The 18,614-nt window shown below is 40.4% G+C and overlaps 1 protein-coding gene across 28 annotated transcripts in view; it reads right to left on the bottom strand.

Moving 5' to 3' along the window:
- Positions 1–18,614, bottom strand: part of DLG1 (discs large MAGUK scaffold protein 1) — a 278,145-nt gene continuing 259,531 nt past the window's right edge. For all 28 annotated transcript variants that reach the window (XM_033213126.1, XM_033213130.1, XM_033213141.1 and 25 more), the window contains 3 exons: positions 16,075–16,184; positions 9,360–9,451; positions 1–1,827 (listed from right to left, as the gene is read on the bottom strand). In XM_033213126.1, the coding sequence (XP_033069017.1) occupies positions 1,721–1,827; positions 9,360–9,451; positions 16,075–16,184 (309 nt within the window). In that variant the 3' untranslated portion in view covers positions 1–1,720. The remainder of the gene's footprint in view (positions 1,828–9,359; positions 9,452–16,074; positions 16,185–18,614) is intronic.

Below are 18,614 nucleotides of genomic sequence, written 5' to 3'. Positions count from 1 at the left end.
TGGATTTTACAATACAGTTTATTAGCTGTTCTCCTCTTCTTCGTAAATGGAATGGATAATGTTGATAATTCTTTACAAACCAGTACTCATTTCTTTAAGAAACTGTAATGAGGAGGTTGTCAAAAACACATATTTAATAAACAACTCCAAAGAGCAATGGGAAGCCAAATATTATTATTAATATAAAGGACCAGAGAAACTGATTTCTGAAATAATTTCTACCTTTCACTAAAATTTCTTAAAATTGCTCACCATGAAGATTTGTGTAATTCTAGTGCAGAGCAGTGGATGAAGGCTGTCTGAGGGGAAAACACACACATAAATGGGGCTTTTGCCTGCCTTCCTATTAACAAAAGGAGAACTAGAAGGAAAGGGCAAGGACCAAAATCAAACCTGATGACAAGAACAACAATAACAACAACAAGAACAACAACAACAAAAAACCCCAGGAACCATTTGAAAACTTTTGTAGAAAAGAGGAGAATATGCCCATACTTTTACTTATAATCTAATTTCCCTAAATGTTTCTCCTCATGATCACCATGCCCCCATTTTCAGTTCACAGGATTAAGGAAGATAAGTCTATTCAATTAATATTTAATTTAAAAACCAAACAAAAAGTTAGGAGTAGGTGGAAAAAGAAACAAAATATATTTTAAATATATATATATATATGTTTGTGTGTGTGCGCAACTATGTAAAGAAAATAATTCCCATAGTTACAGAGTTTAAAGAAAGTTTTATATATATATTTATATATATTTTATTATAACAAAATAGGCAGCTATTGTGGGTAAAATATTCAGTAAAATCTGACTCCTAAGAATACATGTTTAAGTTTTAGGCTATGAACTGGACTCCTTTCCATTGCCATTATGGTTTCTACATCACCACTGTGATGTCTGATTTATCTGTATTTATATCTAGGAAATTTTCTCAACCTTCTGTGTAAAAGGCGAACTTCCTTAGCACCTGAACATGGCCTCGATTCACAGAATGTGATGATCATTTACATATGAACAACTTCTGTAAGACACGATAGTGTTGCTCAAGTAGATTAAAAACATTTAAACGTTGTTATTCCTAGCAAATGTACTGGGAAAAAAGAACCTTCAAATAATAAAAGACTTTAAGAATGCTTAGGAAAAATGAAATCCCTTATGAAAGTTAACTCAGACATGAAGTTTTAAATTAAAAAATGTTTTCCTTATTTACCTATAATGAAACAATTGCTTTGATGATAGAAGCTGACTGAGAACAGGACTTGAGAGTAATACATTGGCCAAACCATGCTATTAAACTTAAGCGTGCATAGTTGCTCAAAGTCTACTAAGCCACTGATTAAAACCACTTTTTCATTTGTACTGAAATTTGAAAAGAATGTATATAAAGCTTTTCCAAAAATCTCTTAAAGTTACTTTCCCTTAAACATTAAGGAATTTTACCACAATTTCTGCGTCTCCCCAAATTCTTAATAGCTGGTCAGGCCATTCCATCTTCAGTTGTGAAAAATGGCCACTAACCAATAGTGACATTAAATAACACACATGATGTAACCTGAAGGAGACACTACATGTAAAAAAAGAAGCGCACCTGCAGACCATGATGTGGGATATAATTCAACATGAAATCAGTATTGAAGAAAGACTCCAGAGGAAAGGGCAAAGAGATGTCAAAGAAAATGGAATTGTGGAAAAGAGAAATAGAGAAACATGAGTTTTCATAACTTTTCTTTTGCTGGAACCCAGATGTAAGAACCAGACTGTTCTTCTATGATCTGTTTCACTTGGTTGTAAATGTCTTCCAGCGTATCTCCCTGTACAATAGCTGTAATGATAGAAACAAAATCAGAAATCTCCATTAATTGTCTATTTTGTCATTACAATTATTGGTGAAATAGCAGAAACTAATATCTTTGAGAAAGTTACTCATCCAGGAAGAATCACCATTTACGCATTGTTCACTTAGAAAAAACAGCTCACTTCATTAATTTTCCTACTGGTATAGTATAACATTTTTATCTTAAAAATGGATCAAAAAGTAAGATTTGGTGATCTTTTGTTCTTTTACCATCTGAGCATATATTAGCTTTATTATTTTAAAACCAATTATTTTCTTAACTGTCCTGATTTCTCCATCACTATGTAGGAAAAAGGAAACTGGCTACAATCCCACAGACAGGATGATGCAGGATAATGTTTTGTTTTATTTTTTTGGGGTAGGATCGCAGCGGAAAAGAGCTGGCTACAGATTGATGCTACTTTTTTCAGTTAAGCCAGCATGTCAGTTACTGTAGAGTAGGTGAATTATCTAAGCCAGCTTGTTAGTGTTTAGAGACTTAACAATCAATGTTTATTTGCTGCCTGAAATAATGTGTGAAAAAAAGAGTAACAATTACTAATAAGTAATTCTTTGGAAATAGCTGAAGCCCCTGAGGTCTGTGGGGGATGAGGGTCAGTTAATAAAGCAAGCAAGCAAACAAACAAAAACAAAGTATCGCTAGATAGCAATAAGCACGAGTCACTTTTTAAGAGGAAAGAAAATGTTTATGGCTGGGCATGGTGGCTCATGCCTGCAATCCCAGCACTTTGGGAGGCTGAAGTGGAGGGTTGCTTGAGGCTAGGAGTTTGAGATCAGCCTGGGGAACATAGTGAGACACTGTGTCCAAAAAAAAAAAAAAACTTAGCTGGGCATGGTGGTGTGTGCCTGTAGTCCTGGCTACTTGGGAGACTGAGAGAGCAGGACGATCTCTTGAGCCCAGAGTTCACATTTGCAGTGAGCTATGATCGTATCATTGGATCGTACCATTTGCCTGGGTGACAAAGTGAAACCCTGTTTCTCACAAAAAAGTTTACATATAAATGAAATAATTCAGAATTGCAAATTAAATAAGTCACCTATTAAACTATAAAAAAATCCCCAGTGATCTTGGAAGAGCATCATAGGTGTAGATTTCCATGGTCTGAAAAACCGAGCATAAAATGTCAAAGGGAGATTTTAAATAATACTGTCTATTTGGTACCGGAGATTATGTGCATAGAAGAAAGAAGTTATATGTAGGTAAGAAGGGCTTATGCGTAGCTAGGAATGCCTGAGTAACCAAGAATTTTAAGTAACATAATATTCGCAAGTATCAGTTTTGTGAGACTTCTACCTTTTGAGCTAAATACAGACATGCCTCAGTGTCCCTGAAGACTCAGTTCAATTGACAAGATACTTGGTTTGTGGGTTTGGCATCTTGATGCACTCCAACAGCACAGGACAGAATCCCAGAGCATTTCATAGTTTAGGCTGACAACAACACGCAAGGATTTATTTTAGGAGAAAAGAGCCAGGAATTGCCTTGGGAAATACAAATTTTGCTTACTTTGTAAATTCATGAACGGCACGGTTAGTAAACCAGGATACTCCTTGGGAAGAAACTGGGAAAGCATAAGGCTGCAGACACCTTAACCATGTGGTTAAAATTAGCATCACAAGTAATGGCACAAGCAGACTCTGTAAACCTCCTTGTATGACACACAGAGGATACATCATTACTTCACTGCTATTCCTGCCCCAAATGCATAACCTAAATCTAATTATGAGAAAACGTCAGATAAATCCAAATTGAGGGAGGGACATTTTATAAAAGAATGGGTCTCTGGCCAGGTGCAGTGGCTCACGCCTGTAATCCCACCACTATGGGAGGTCAAGGTGAAGGTGGGCGATCGGAGGGGTTCCAGACCAGCCTGGGCAACACGGCAAAATCCCGTCTCTACAAAAAACACAAAAATTAGCTGGGCATGTTGGCTGCAGCCTGTAGTCCCAGCTCCTTGGGAGGCTGTGGTGGGAGGATCACTTGAGCCTGGGAGGTGGAGGCTCCAGTGAACTGAGATTGCACCACTGCACTCCAGCCTGGGTGACAGAGTGAGACCCTGGCTCAAAAAACAAAACAAAACAAAACCAACGAAACAGAAAAAACAACAAAAAAACCCCCCTAGTTTTTACTCTTAAAAAATGTGAGTCAAGGTCATGAATGACAAGACTTGGCAACTATTTCAGATTAAAGAACGTTAAAGATGTGATAATATTTCAGATTAAAGAACGTTAAAGATGTGATAATTCACTGCAACACGTGAGCCTGAACTGCATCTTGCACCAGAACAGAAAAACCATTTTTTTCCATTTTGCTCTAAAGAGATTAGAAGAATAGTGAAATAATAATAAGATCTATAGTTAGATGAGACATATAATTATTAAATTTCCTGATTTTGGTAATAAAACTATGATTATAAAAGGGCATATCCCTGTTTTTTGGAAAAATACACACTGAAATATTTAGAAGTAAAGGGGCATCGACCTGAAACTTACCCTCAAGTGTTTCAGAAAAAAAATTATAAATGTGGTAAAATGTTAACACTTGAGGAATTTGGGTGAAGGGTACATGAGACTCCCTGTACTATTCTAACTTCTATTTAAGTCTGAAATTAGTTTGAAAAAAATAAGAAAGCACAAGGCTTATAAAACCATGACCCTTACTGATACTCACTGTGAAGGTCAAATTTAGGCTGATATTATTTCAAACAAACATGTAACAAACAACAAAAATGTCCAAAGACTTGAGGAGTCAGTTAAAGGACAAACTGAGTAAGAAAAGAATATTGGGGAATTGCTACCTACTCTTTTTTTTTTTTTTAAACAGACAGTATTTCAAAACGGATCAAAGGGCAACTAATCTTTGACAAGGGGCCAAGAACACACAATAGGGAAAGGCTAGTGTTTTAAAAACATGGTGTTGGGTAACCAAAACAGCATGGTACTGGTACCACAACAGAGATATAGACCAATGGAACAGAACAGAGTCCTCAGAAATAATACCACACATCTACAGCCATCTGATCTTTGACAAACCTGAGAGAAACAAGAAATGGGGAAAGGATTCCCTATTTAATAAATGGTGCTGGGAAAATTGGCTAGCCACAAGTAGAAAGCTGAAACTGGATCCTTTCCTTACTCCTTATACGAAGATTAATTCAAGATGGATTAGAGACTTAAATGTTAGACCTAATACCATAAAAACCCTAGAAGAAAACCTAGGCAATACCATTCAGGACATAGGCATGGGCAAGGACTTCATGTCTAAAACACCAAAAGCAACGGCAGCAAAAGCCAAAATTGACAAATGGGATCTAATTAAACTAAAGAGCTTCTGCACAGCAAAAGAAACTACCATCAGAGTGAACACGCAACCTACAGAATGGGAGAAAATTTTTGCAATCTACTCATCTGACAAAGGGCTAATATCCAGAACCTACAAAGAACTCAAACAAATTTACAAGAAAAAAACCACCCCATCAAAAAGTGGGCAAAGGATATGAACAGACATTTCTCAAAAGAAGACATTCATACAGCCAACAGACACATGAAAAAATGCTCATCATCACTGGCCATCAGAGAAATGCAAATCAAAACCACAATGAGATACCATCTCACACCAGTTAGAATGGCAATCATTAAAAAGTCAGGAAACGGCCAGAGGCGGTGGCTCAAGCCTGTAATCCCAGCGCTTTGGGAGGCCGAGACGGGCGGATCACGAGGTCAGGAGATCGAGACCATCCTGGCTAACATGGTGAAACCCCGTCTCTACTAAAAATATAAAAAGTTAGCCAGGCGAGGTGGCGGGCGCCTGTAGTGCCAGCTACTCGGGAGGCTGAGGCAGGAGAATGGCATGAACCTGGGAGGCGGAGCTTGCAGTGAGCAGAGATCCGGCCACTGCACTCCAGCCTGGGCGACACAGCAAGACTCCGTCTCAAAAAAACAAAAAAAACAAAAAAAACAAAAACAAAAAAAAATGGGCAAAGGACTGGAATAGACATTTATCCAAAGAAGACATACAGATGGCCAACAGGTACCAGTAAAAGTGCTCAACTTCTTTAGTCATCAGAGGAATAGAAATCAAAATCATGAGGCCGGGCGCGGTGGCTCACGCCTGCCATCCTAACACTTTGGGAGGCTGAGGTGGGTGGATCACTTGAGGCCAGGAGTTCGAGACCAGCCTGACCAACATGGCAAAACCCTGTCTCTACTAAAAACACAAAAATTAGCTGGGTGTGGTGGCGGGTGCCTGTAATCCCAGCTATTCAGGAGGCTGAGGCACGAGAATCACTTGAACACAGGAGGCAGAGGTTGCAGTGAGCTGAGATCATGCCACTGCCTCCAGCCTGGGTGACATAGCAAGACTCTGTCACACACACACACACACACACACACCCCCACCCACCCACCCACCCCATAATGAAATATCCCCTTAGACCTGTCTGGATGGCTGTTATCAGAAAGATAAGAGATAACAAGTAGGCAATGGTATGAAGAAAAGGGAACCCTGTACACTGTTGGTGGGAATGTAAACGAGTAAAGCCATCATAGAAAATCGTGTGGACGTTCCTCAAAAATTTTTTTTTTTTTGAGATGGAGTTTCGCTCTTGTTGCCTAGGTTGGAATGCAATGGCGTGATCTCGGCTCACCGCAACCTCCGCCTCCCAGGTTCAAGCAATTCTCCTGCCCCCAGCCTTCCAAGTAGTTGGCATTACAAGCATGCACCACCACGCCTGGCTAATTTTGTATTTTTAGTAGAGACGGGGTTTCTCCATGTTGGTCAGGCTGGTCTCGGACTCCCAACCTCAGGTGATCCGCCCACGTTGGCCTCCCAAAATGCCGGGATTACAGGCATGAGCCACCGTGCCCGGTCACCTCAAAAAATTAAAGACTGAACTATTATATGACCTAGCAATCCCACTACTGGGTATATATATCCAAAGGAAAGGAAATTGGGCCAGGCGTGGTGGCTCACGCCTGTAATTCCAGCACTTTGGGAGGCTGAGGCAGGCGGATCACTTGAGGTCAGGAGTTTGAGACCAGCCTGGCCAACTCTATCTCTACTAAAAATACAAAAATTAGCTGGGTGGGGTGGCATGCGCCTCTAGTCCCCACTACTTGGGAGGCTAAGGCAGGAGAATCAACTGAACCCAGGACGCGACAGTTGCAGTGAGCCGAGATCATGCCACTGCATTCCAGCCTGGGCAACAGAGCGAGACTGTCTCAAAACACAACAATAAAAACAAACAAACAAAAAGCCAACAACAACAAACCCAAAGGAAAAGAAATGGGTATGTTGAAGAGAAATCTGCACTCCTATGTTCACTGCAACATAATCAACAATAGCCAAGATAGGAAAATAACTTAAGAGTCTGTCAAAAGATGAATGAGCCAGGCCCGGTGGCTCACGCCTGTAATCCCAGCACTTTGGGAAGCCGAGGCGGGCAGATCACCTGAGGTCAGGAATTTGAGACCAGCCTGACCAACATGGAGAAACCCTGTCTCTACTAAAAATACAAAATTAGCCGGGCGTGGTAGGTAGCACATGCCTGTAATCCCAGCTACTCAGGAGGCTGAGGCAGGAGAATTGCTTGAACCTGGGAGGTTGTGGTGAGCTGAGATCACGCCACTGCACTCCAGCCTGAGCAGCAAGAGCAAAACTCCATCTCAAAAAAAAAAAAAAAAAAAAAAAAGTTGAATGAATAAAGAAAGTATCGTAGGCCAGGTGCAGTGCACCTATAATCCAAGCACTCTGGGAGGCCGAGGAAGGAGAATTGCTTGAGCCTAAGAGTTTTGAGACCAGCGTAGGCAACACAGTGAGACCCTGTCTCTACAAAAATAAAACATTAGCCAGGTGTGGTGCTGCACGCCTGTAGTCCCAGCTACTAAGGAAGCTGAAGAGGGAGAACTGCTTGAGCCCAGGAGGTTGAGGCTGCAGTGAGCCATGATCATGGCACTGTACTCCAGCCTGGGCAAGAACAAGACCCTGTCTCAGAAATGAACAAAAAAACCAAAAACAGGCTGGGTGTGGTGGCTCACGCCTGCAATCCCAGCACTCGGGGAGGCTCAGGCGGGTGGATCATGAGGTCAGGAGTCGAGACCATCCTGGCTAACACGGTGAAACCCCGTCTCTACTAACAAATACAAAAAATTAGCAGGGCGTGGTGGCGGCGCCTGTAGTCCCAGCTACTCGGGAGGCTGAGGCAGGAGAATGGCGTGAACCCGGGAGGCGGAGCTTGCAATGAGCTGAGATCGCGCCACTGCACTGCAGCCTTGGCGACAGAGTGAGACTCCGTCTCAAAAAAAGAGAGAAAAAACTAAGTAACAACAAATAAAAACAAGTAACAACAAATATACATATCTATATATGTATGTATGTATGTATATAGTATATATACAACAATGGAATATTTTATTAGGCCATAAAAATGAAAATCCTATCATCTGCAACAACCAACATGAGTGAATGTGGAGGACCTGATGCTACATGAAATAAGCCAGACACAGCAAAGCAAATACTGTATTTCATTTCTACGTGGAAGCTAAAAACGTAGAACTCACTGAAACACAGAGGTGGTTTCCAGGGACTGCAGAGTAGAAGACATGGGGAGATGCTGGTGAAAGGGTACAAACTTTCAGTTATAAGATAAGTCAATTCTGGGGATCTAATATACAGCAATAGTGACTATTGTTAATAAAGAGTATTAAGCATCTTCCCTACACACACAAAATGGTAACTGTGTGGTGAAAGACATGTTAATTTGATTGTGTTAATCAATTTACAATGTATACGTTTATCACATCACATTATATGCCTTGAATATATACACATTTTGTCAATTATACCTCAACATGGCTAGAGAAAATGGATCAAAATTTATAAAGGATAAGAGGAAAATCAGAGTTTCATAGAATAAATGAAATCTAAATCTCTTTTTCCCTGGTCAAGTATGAATTATTCCTGTTTTTGCTGTTCCAATCAATAACCTAAGAAACATTAAATCTCAAGATTCCTGGCGGGGCGTGGTGGCTCACTCCTGTAATCCCAGCACTTTGGGAGGCTGAGGCAGGTGGGTCTCCTGAGGTCAGGAGTTCAAGACGAGCCTGGCCAACATGGTGAAACCCCATCTCTACCAAAAATACAAAATTAGCCAGGTGTGGTGGTGCATGCCTATAGTCCCAGCTACTCAGGAGGCTAAGGCAGGAGAATCACTTGAGCCTGGGAGGCAGAGGTTACAGGGAGCCGAGTCACACCACTGCACTCCGCTTGGGCGACAGAGCAAAACTCCGTCTCCAAAAAAGATTCCCAGCACCACTGCCTAGGCTAGATGAAATTTCCCACAGGACAAAACCACTGATCTTAAGGGTTTGTTCTGAAAATGACAGTACTAGTTACTACTGGTAGATGCAGGCATAGTTCAAAATCCACTTGCATGGATCAGTTCACATGGCTTCAGAGCAAAGTTTTATCTTAAAGAGGACTGTTACAAGGTGGTTCCAACCTGTGAAATGTTCAGTGAACTCCTGTTCCAGTTTCATGGCTCTCTCAAACGTTTTTCTGGCTTGTTCTTCTGTTAGACGCTTATTCATTTCCCTATGCAAATAAATACAGAAATTGATAATGACCACACTGTAATACTTTTTTTAAAAAGATGACAAAGGAGAGAAGACACATAAAATAGAAAATCAGGAAAAGTTGACTCTGTTGAAAATATGAATGTCATTAAAAACTTTAGTCATTCTGGCCATTTCTGGGATTTTTTTTTTTTTTTTTTTTGAGACAGGGTCTCACTCTGTCACCCAGGCTGGAGTGCAGTGGCGTGATCTCGGCTCACTGCAACCTCTGCCTCCTGGGTTTAAGTGATTCTCCTGCCTCCATCTCTCAAGTAGCTGGATTATAGGCATGCGCCACCACGCCTGGCTAATTTTTATATTTTTAGTAGAGATGGGGTTTCACAGTTGGGCAGACTAGTCCCAAACTCCTGACCTTAGGTGATCTGCTTACCTCAGCCTCCCAAAGTGCTGGGATTACAGGTGTGAGCCACTGAGCCCAGCCTGTTTCTGGGATTTTTAAAAATAAAAATAATAGACTGGGCATGGTGGCTCACATCTGTAATCCCAGCACTTTGGGAGGCCGAGGGAGGTGGATCACCTGAGGTCAGGAGTTCAGGACCAGCCTGGCCAACAAGATGAAACCTCGTCTCTACTAAAAATATAAAAATTAGGCGGGAGTGGTCGCGCATGCTTGTAGTCCCAGCTACTCGGGAGGCTGAGGCAGGAGAATTGCTTGAACCCGGGAGGCAGAGGTTGCAGTGAGCTGAGATCATGCCACTGCACTCCAGCCTGGGTGACAAACAGAGACCTTGTCTCAAAAAACAAACAAAAACATCGACTGATAATCTTATTGGGAAATCCCTCGTGTGTGATAAGTTGCTGCTTTCAAGATTCTCTCCATATTCTGACAGTTTGATTATAATGTGCCTCTGTGTGGGTATCTAAGTTTATCCTGCTTTGAGTTCCTTGATTTTCTTGGATTATATTCGTGTCTTTCATCAAATGTGGGATGTTTTTGGCTATTATTTCTTTAATCTCTCTGCCCTTCCCCTCTCTATTCTCCTCCAGGACCACCACAATGTGTGAGTTGACTGCTTCATGGTGTCCTATAGGCCCTTTTCTTCAATCATTTCTCTGTTTCTAAGACTAAATAATTTCCATTGTTGTATCTTTAAGTTAAATTTGTTGACTCTTTCTTCTGTCTGATCAAATCTCCCTGAATCCCTGTAGTGAATTTTCCATTTCAGTTATTTTTAGCTCCAGAATTTCCTTTTGGTTTCTTTTTATGTTTTTTATTTCTTTGTTGATATTTCCATTTTGTTCATGTATCTTTTTCATCTTTTTTTCCTTTATCTTTTTGTAGACAAGGTCTCCCTCTGTTGCTCAGGCTGGAGTGCAGTGGCATGATCTTGGCTCACTGCAGCCTTGACCTCCCAGGCTCAAGAGATCCTCCCACCTCAGCTTCGCATGTAGCTGGGACCAGAGGCTCGTGCCACCATGGCCAGATAATTTTTGTTTATTTTTATTTTTCTGAGACGGAGTTTTGCTCTTGTTGCCCAGGCTGGGGTGCAATGGTGTGGTCTCCGCTCACTGCAACCTCTGCCTCCTGGGTTCAAGCGGTTCTCGTGCCTCAGCCTCCCAAGTAGCTGGGATTACAGATGCCCACCACCACACCCAGCTAATTTTTGTATTTTTAGTAGAGATGGGGTTTCACTATGTTGCCCACGCTGGTCTCGAACTCCTGACCTCAGGTGTTCTGCCTGCCTCGGCCTCCCAAAGTGCTGGGGTTACAGGCATGAGGCACTGCGCCCGGCCAATTTTTGCTGAGTTTTTGTAGAGGCAAGGTCTCACTATGTTGCCCAGGCTAGTCTCGAACCACTGAGTTCAGGTGGTTCGTCTCAGCCTTCTAAGTGCTAGAATCACAGGCAGGAGCCACTGTGCTGGGCCTATCATTTTCTTGAGACTTTGTCCATGTCTTTTAGCTCATTTAGCATCTTGTCTTACAGTCTTAGTCTAACTCTTTCTCAAGGATAGTCTTCTGCAGGGACAGTTTATTTTTCCTTTGAATGGGCTATATTTTCCTGTTTCTTTGTACGTCTTGTGCTTTTTGTTGGAAACTGCACATTTAACTCTTACAATGTGGTAACTCTGGAGATCACATTCTCTTCCTTTCCTAGGGTTTGCTGTTTTATTTCAAATTTAATTTTATTGTTTACTCTTGCAAGGTGTTTCTGTACCAGGAATCAGCCAGTCTTTTCAGGTATTTTCTAAGCCTGTGATTTTCCATGGATATGAAAATCTCCCCTCACATACATGGTTACTTTTGAATGTCCAGGTCTGGCCCCCAAAACGGGGGGAAGCAAAAAGGTGTGTGTGTGTGTGTATGTGGTACAGGTGGAAGGGGGAGGCACTAGCCCTTTGTTTTCATTTTTTTTTTTTTCTTTCTACTCACTAATCACCACTGAAGGCAATGGCCCTTTAAATCTTTAAAAGTCACTTCAGCCTCCAGTGGAACACAGTGGCAGTGGGGTCTGCAACAATGGCTCACTTGATGGCTGTATGGCCGCACCTCCATGATCAGAAGCAGTAATTAGCTATCACAGCAAAGATCCCTGCTATTTGGAGGACAGAATCCTTATTGTCCACACTGGCTCCCACAAACCCTATGCAAAGCCGCTGGAAAATGTGTGCATGGCTACATGCTGTGGGGCTGAGGGTAGAGGAATAGGTAGTTGCTACCATGTTAAGAGCTGAAATTAACCTTTCAAACCTTCCCCTGGAAGTTATAAGCCTTCAATAGACTTCAGAGTTCCAAAACCGATAAAAATGGTGAACAGAGTTCCAAAATAGTAACATCAGACAGAGTCTGCCAGTGCAGTTGTTGTCTGGGTGGGGAGACAGATTCCCAGAGCTTCCTACTCTTCCATCTTCCCTCTAGCTCCATAATTGATTAGTTTTTAAATGTTAAAGCAGTGTTGCATACCAGGAATATACCCAACTTGGTTGTTATATTTTGCCTTATTAAAAAAATTCTTTGATTCAATTTGCTCCTATTTTGGTAAGGGTTCTTGCATCTATAGTCACAATTAAGACTGGCTTTATCATTTTCCTTTCCTATACAGTCCTTTCCAGGTTTGGGTATCAAATTAATGCTCATAAATTAGTTGAAGAGTTTGTATAAAATTGACATAGCTTCTTAGCTTTTGGTACAATTTAGTAAGTCCTCTAGGCTTAGTATTTAATTTGTGGAAAGGCTTTTTATGACGGGTTCAAGTCTTTACTAAGTACTAGATTATTTAGGTTTTCTATTTCTCTTTTCCCTTTCTATTTTTTCCTGAACATTTTCTGAAGTATAGGTTTCAAACACAGATGAGCAGTATCAGAAAAATCGTATCATTCAGCTTGTTACATTTTCACAAACTTACACGCACCTGTGTACTTAGGTCAAGACACAGAACGTCGCTAGTACCCCAGAATCCGGGTGTGCTCACTCTAGTCACCAACCCCTTCTCACAGGGTAACCTCTATTTGACTTCTATGAGCAATTATTAAATTTGGAATCATAGAGTATGTGTATCTTTAGATCAGGGTTTTTGTTTTTAACTCAAATTGTACTTGTGAGATTCTTCCATACTTTTGTATGTGGCGGGAGATTGCTCACTCTCATTATCATACAATGTTTCGTTGTGAGTATGTCATAATTTATTTACATATTCTACTGCTGACAGTATTTGGGTAGTTTCTAGTTTTTAGTTACTGACTCTTTTTTTTTTTTTTTTTAAAGACAGGGTCTCACTCTGTCACCAAGGCTGGAGTGCAGTGGTGCAAGCATAGCTCACTACAGCCTCGATCGAACTCCTGGGCTCAAGGGATCCTCCTGCTTCAGCCTCCTGAGTAGCTGGGATTACAGGAATGCACTACCACATCCAGCTTTCTTAAAAGTTTTTTGTGGAGACAGGGTCGTGCTGTGTTGCTCAGGCTAGTCTCCAACTCCTGACCTCAAGGAATCCTTCTGTCTTGGGCTCCCAAAGTGTTGGGATTACAGGTGTGAGCCACTGCACCTGACAGCTGCTAACTACTTGAACAGTACTGTCATCACTCTTGTACATGTCTTTGTAAACACATGTAAGCATTTCTGTTGAGTGTGTATCTAAGAATATGACTTCTGGGTCATAACTAATGTGTATGTTCAGCTTTAGGAGACATTATGGTACTATAAACAGTTTACCAATGAAGATGCACCAATTTGCACCCCTAATACTGTTACGAGTTTCAGTTGCTCCACATCCTTGCCAGCATTAAATATTTTCTGTCTTTTTCATTTTAACTATTCTGGTATGTGGGTGGTAGTATAAGACATCAGGGTTTAACTTGTATTTCCATGATGAATTGGGCACTATCTCACATGCTTATTATTTGGAGGTTCTCTTTTGTGATGTGTCCAAGCCCTCTGTCCTTTTTCCTGTTGGGCCGCCTCTGTCAATCTCTCTGATGTCTGCTGCATGTGTAGTCATATCCTCTTTTTCATGCCTGATATTCATATTGATATGCCTTCTTTCTTTTCTTGATCACTCCTAATGGTTTACTGTCTTTTCAAAGAGAACACTTTTGGCTCTGTTGATCCTCTTTTATGTTTGTTTTCTATTTCATTAATTTCTGCTCTGCCATATTTTTTATTTTAAAATTTTTTTAATACTGTTTTCTTCTTTTTTTGACTTGGGACAGGGTCTCGCTCTGTCACCAGGCTGGAGTGTGATGGCATGATCTTGGCGTGCTGCAACCTCCACTCCCTGTGCTCAAGCAATTCCCCCATCTCAGCCTCCCAAGTAGCTGGGACAATAGGCGCACACCACCATGCCTGGCTATTTTTTTGTATTTTTAGTAGAGACAGAGTCTCACCATGTTGCCCAGGCTGGTCTTGAACTCCTGAACTCAAGCAATCCGCCCACCTAGGCCTCCTGAAGTGTTGGGATTATAGGGGCTGGCCACTGTGCCCCACCTTCTATAATTTTGAGTTTGACTGATATTTTTTCAATTTCTCAAAATCTTAGATTTTCAACTTTCCTAATATTTGATTTTCAACATTCTTTCCTAACATTTAAAGCTGTGTGTATTCCTTCAACAAAGCTATGAAAGCCTCCAAACTCAATACTTGGCAATTCATTACTATTTAGTTCAAAACATTATTCTGTGATTTCTTCTTTGACTCACTCAGAAGTATAATGCTTAATTTCCAAATATATGAGAATTTTCTAGTTATCTTTTAGGTATTGGTTTCCATTTAAATTGCATTATAGTCAGAAGGTATTTGTTTTCTATCATTTGAAACTTGTAATCCAGCAAATGATGAGTGTTGGTCATTGTTTCATGTACACTGGAGATCCACGTGTGTTCTGCAGATGGTGAGTGCAGTGTTTAACACATGTCAAGGAGGTAAAGTTTTTAATTTGTGTGATTCTGTGCCTTCACTGATTTTTTCTATTTGTTTTCTTATTTAATTGCTTCCTCACAGGTATGTGAGGTTCCCTCTCGATGATTTTGGAATTACCTTTCTGCCTCTATGAAGCTGTCAATTTGTACTTCTTATGCTTTGAGAATGCTATTAAGTGCAAACAAATGTATGAACAGATCCCCCTGCTGGAGTGAATCTTTTACTTTTATGAAATGTCACTCTTAAGGCAAGTAGTACTTCTTGCCTTAAAGTGTACTTCGTCAGCAATAGAAAAATCGGCCTAGTTTAGCATGTACAGCTTTTTCTATTCTCTTACTTTCAACCTACGGGAAAGTAGGTTTTCCCATAGCCTAATTTTTAAGGTGTGTCTGATGAAAGCAACAAATAATTTACTTTTTTCTTCACCCATTCTGACAATCCTTGTGTTTTAATTGGAACATTTAGTCCAGTAGTCTAATATTTGCCTTAGTTTATACCATCTTACTATTTATATGGTTTTGCCTCACTTGTTCTATGTTTCTATTTGCTCTTTCTTAATTTTTACTTAGATTCTATTTTTTTGTCCCCCAAAAGTATTACGTAATGGTTACACATTCTTCTATTCTCTTAATGGTTACCTGAGAGCTGTGCTGCATACTTCAGTAGCCACTAGCCACACGGAGCTATTTAAAGTGCTAACACATTACCTTATAACTTTAGTAATTTTTTTTTTTTTTTTTTTGAGACGGAGTCTCGCTCTGTCGCCCAGGCTGGAGCGCAGTGGCGCGATCTCGGCTCACTGCAAGCTCCGCCTCCCAGGTTTACGCCATTCTCCTGCCTCAGCCTCCCAAGTAGCTGGGACTACAGGCGCCCGCCATCTCGCCGGCTAGTTTTTTGTATTTTTTAGTAGAGACGGGGTTTCACCGTGTAGACCAGGATGGTCTCGATCTCCTGACCTCGTGATCCACCTGTCTCGGCCTCCCAAAGTGCTGGGATTACAGGCTTGAGCCACCGCGCCCGGCCTAACTTTAGTAATATTAATGATGATGATTACAACGACAATTTAAAACCTATAGTGCTTATTTAATCCTCACCACATAATCTGAGGTGAATATACATACTATTATCTCAGTTTTATAGATATAGAAACTGAGATGCAAGGAGAGTAAATAAATTACCCTACAGTGACTGAATTTGTACAAAGAGGCTATGCCTCAGGCATTTACACTTACATGATATTTTCCATGGATTTGGGTTTAATAAAAATAGAGATAGGGTAAAGCTGTGCAATCTGTAATCTCTTTATGGCATTTCCAGACACATCAAGGATACAGTGTTTGCCCTAAAATAAAGGGAACAAAGAAAAAAAACCACATGAACCAAATATTCTCAATAATATCAAATGTACATTTCCCACAGGCCCAGAGTCTGAATCGTGGTATTGTCTGGATCCTTGTTCACTTTAAGCAAACTTGTCACTTCTCTCAGCCAACCTCATAGGAAATGAAATGATTATGCATAATTAATTTGCCATTTTCAAACAAATGTTATATTTAAAAAGGAATGAGAATACAGTTCCTAGTTTTCACAGATCAGTAATTTCTCAAAATGGTGAAAGCCAGAGCTCCCCCCCCTTTTTTTTTTTAAATTTAAGAGACAGGGTCTTGTTCTGTTGACTAGGCTGGTCTTGAACTCCTGGGGCTCAAGCGATCCTCTCACCGCAGCCTCCGGAAGTGCTGGGATTATAGGCATGAGCCACTGTGCCAGGCCCAGGTTCCTAGTTTTCATTCTGCCAAGAAAAGGTATTCATAAAGACCCCAAACTACCATCTCCCCATAGCTATCATTTCATAAAAGATTAAAAAATCCTAGAGTAAGGGCAAACCTTTTAAATAAACAAATGTGTGAAACCTCATTACCACTACTCAATCCTTCTATTTCTCATTTTACTAGGGACAGACAAAAACTCATTAAACTAGCATATGGGACCCAATTCTGGATTTAAATGACAACTTTTCTGACAAGCTTAAACTCACTGACAAAGGATGCTTAGGTTTTTAATACAGATGGGCATTTCCGTGGTAAGCAGAGTACTAGTTATTATTTATAACAGATTTGCTTCTAGTACATTTGAAATCAGGCCCTCCCCCATAACGCAACTTCAGTTGTTTGTTTGTTTTTGAGATGAAGACTTGTTCTGTCACCCAGACTTGAGTGCAGTGGCACGATCTCAGCTTATTGCAACTTCCGCTTCTTGGGTTCGAGCAATTCTCCTGCTTCAGCCTCCCCAGTAGCTGGGATAACAGGTGTGCGCCACCACACCCAGCTAATTTTTGTGTTTTTTGTACAGATGGGGTTTCACCATGTTCGTCAGGCTGGTCTCAAATTCCTGACCTCAAGTGATCCACCCACCTCGGCCTCCCAAAGTGCTCGGATTACAAGTGTGAGCCACCACACTCGGCCCCATAATGCAACTTCTAACCCAAGGACTTGAGTCCAAGTCAATACATGATAATTTCAATTTGGTGGGCACACTTAAAATAACAAATTTAATACTGTAAAATACTCCAAACATATAGAAAAGTAAACAGACACCATGTATCCATTATCTACTTTTATCAGATATAAATATTTTACATTATCGCTTAAACATTTTAGTAACTTGATACTGAAATATAATATTCTATGTTTGCTTTAGCTCTTTCTATATATGTACATAATAGTTTGAGAATAAACTGCATAATGCTCTTTTACCTCGTATTTCTTAAAAACAATGGCATCTCTTATATAATCACAATATGATTCCAAGTGGCCATCTAATGTTCCTTATTGGAAAAGAAAAAAAAAAATTCCTGGTCCAGGATCCAATTCAGGATCATAGAATCACACACTGTGTTTAGTTGTAAAGTCTCCGTAGTCTCCGTCAATCTGACACAGTTCCTCAGTCTTGGTCTTTCTTGATCTTGATGTTTTTGAAGAGTATAAAATATTTATGTCATAGAATATGCCTCAACCTGGGTTTGTGTGTTTCCTCACTCTCGGATGGCAGGTTACACATTTTTGGCAGGAATACCACAGATACAATGTGTGTCCTTCTCAGTCCATCCCATCTGGGAGGTGATATTATATCTATTTGTCCCACTGGTAGTGATGCTAATTTTGATCACTTGTTTAAGGTTTTATCTGCTAGGTTTCTCCACTGTAAAATTATTACTTTTGCCTTTGTAACTGATAAGTATTTTGGGGAGGACACTTTGAGACTATATAGATATCCCGTTTTTCATCAAATGTTCACTAATTTTAGAATACACTGATGGTTTTTGCCTGAAACAATTATTACCATGCAGTTCTCAAAAGATTTTCTAATCATTTCTTCTACCTTGATTAGTAGACAGTCCAAAGTGTTCCCTTCTATCCACTTATTTACTCATATACAGATGCTCCTTGACTTATGATGGGAGTTACATCCCAATAAACCCATCACAAGTTGAAAATACTATAAATTGAAAATGCGTTTAATATACCTACCCTACTGAACATTATAGCTTAGCCTAGATTACCTTAAATGTGCTCAGAACACTTACTCTACAGTCAGACAAAATCATCCAACATACCTGTTTTATAATTAAGTGTTGACTTTTTCATGTAATTCATTGAGTCCTGTACTACAAGTGAAAAACGGAATGGCTGTATGGGTACTTGAAGTATGGCTGCTACTGAATATGCATCACTTTTGCGCCTCTGTAAAGTTGAACCATTCTAAGTTGGCGGCC

This window comes from Trachypithecus francoisi, unplaced genomic scaffold, assembly GCF_009764315.1.
Source record: "Trachypithecus francoisi isolate TF-2019V2 unplaced genomic scaffold, Tfra_2.0 Lachesis_group0, whole genome shotgun sequence".
Taxonomy (NCBI): Eukaryota; Metazoa; Chordata; class Mammalia; order Primates; family Cercopithecidae; genus Trachypithecus; species Trachypithecus francoisi.
Note: the sequence above shows the minus strand (reverse complement) of the source record. Positions and strands in the feature narration are given on the sequence as shown.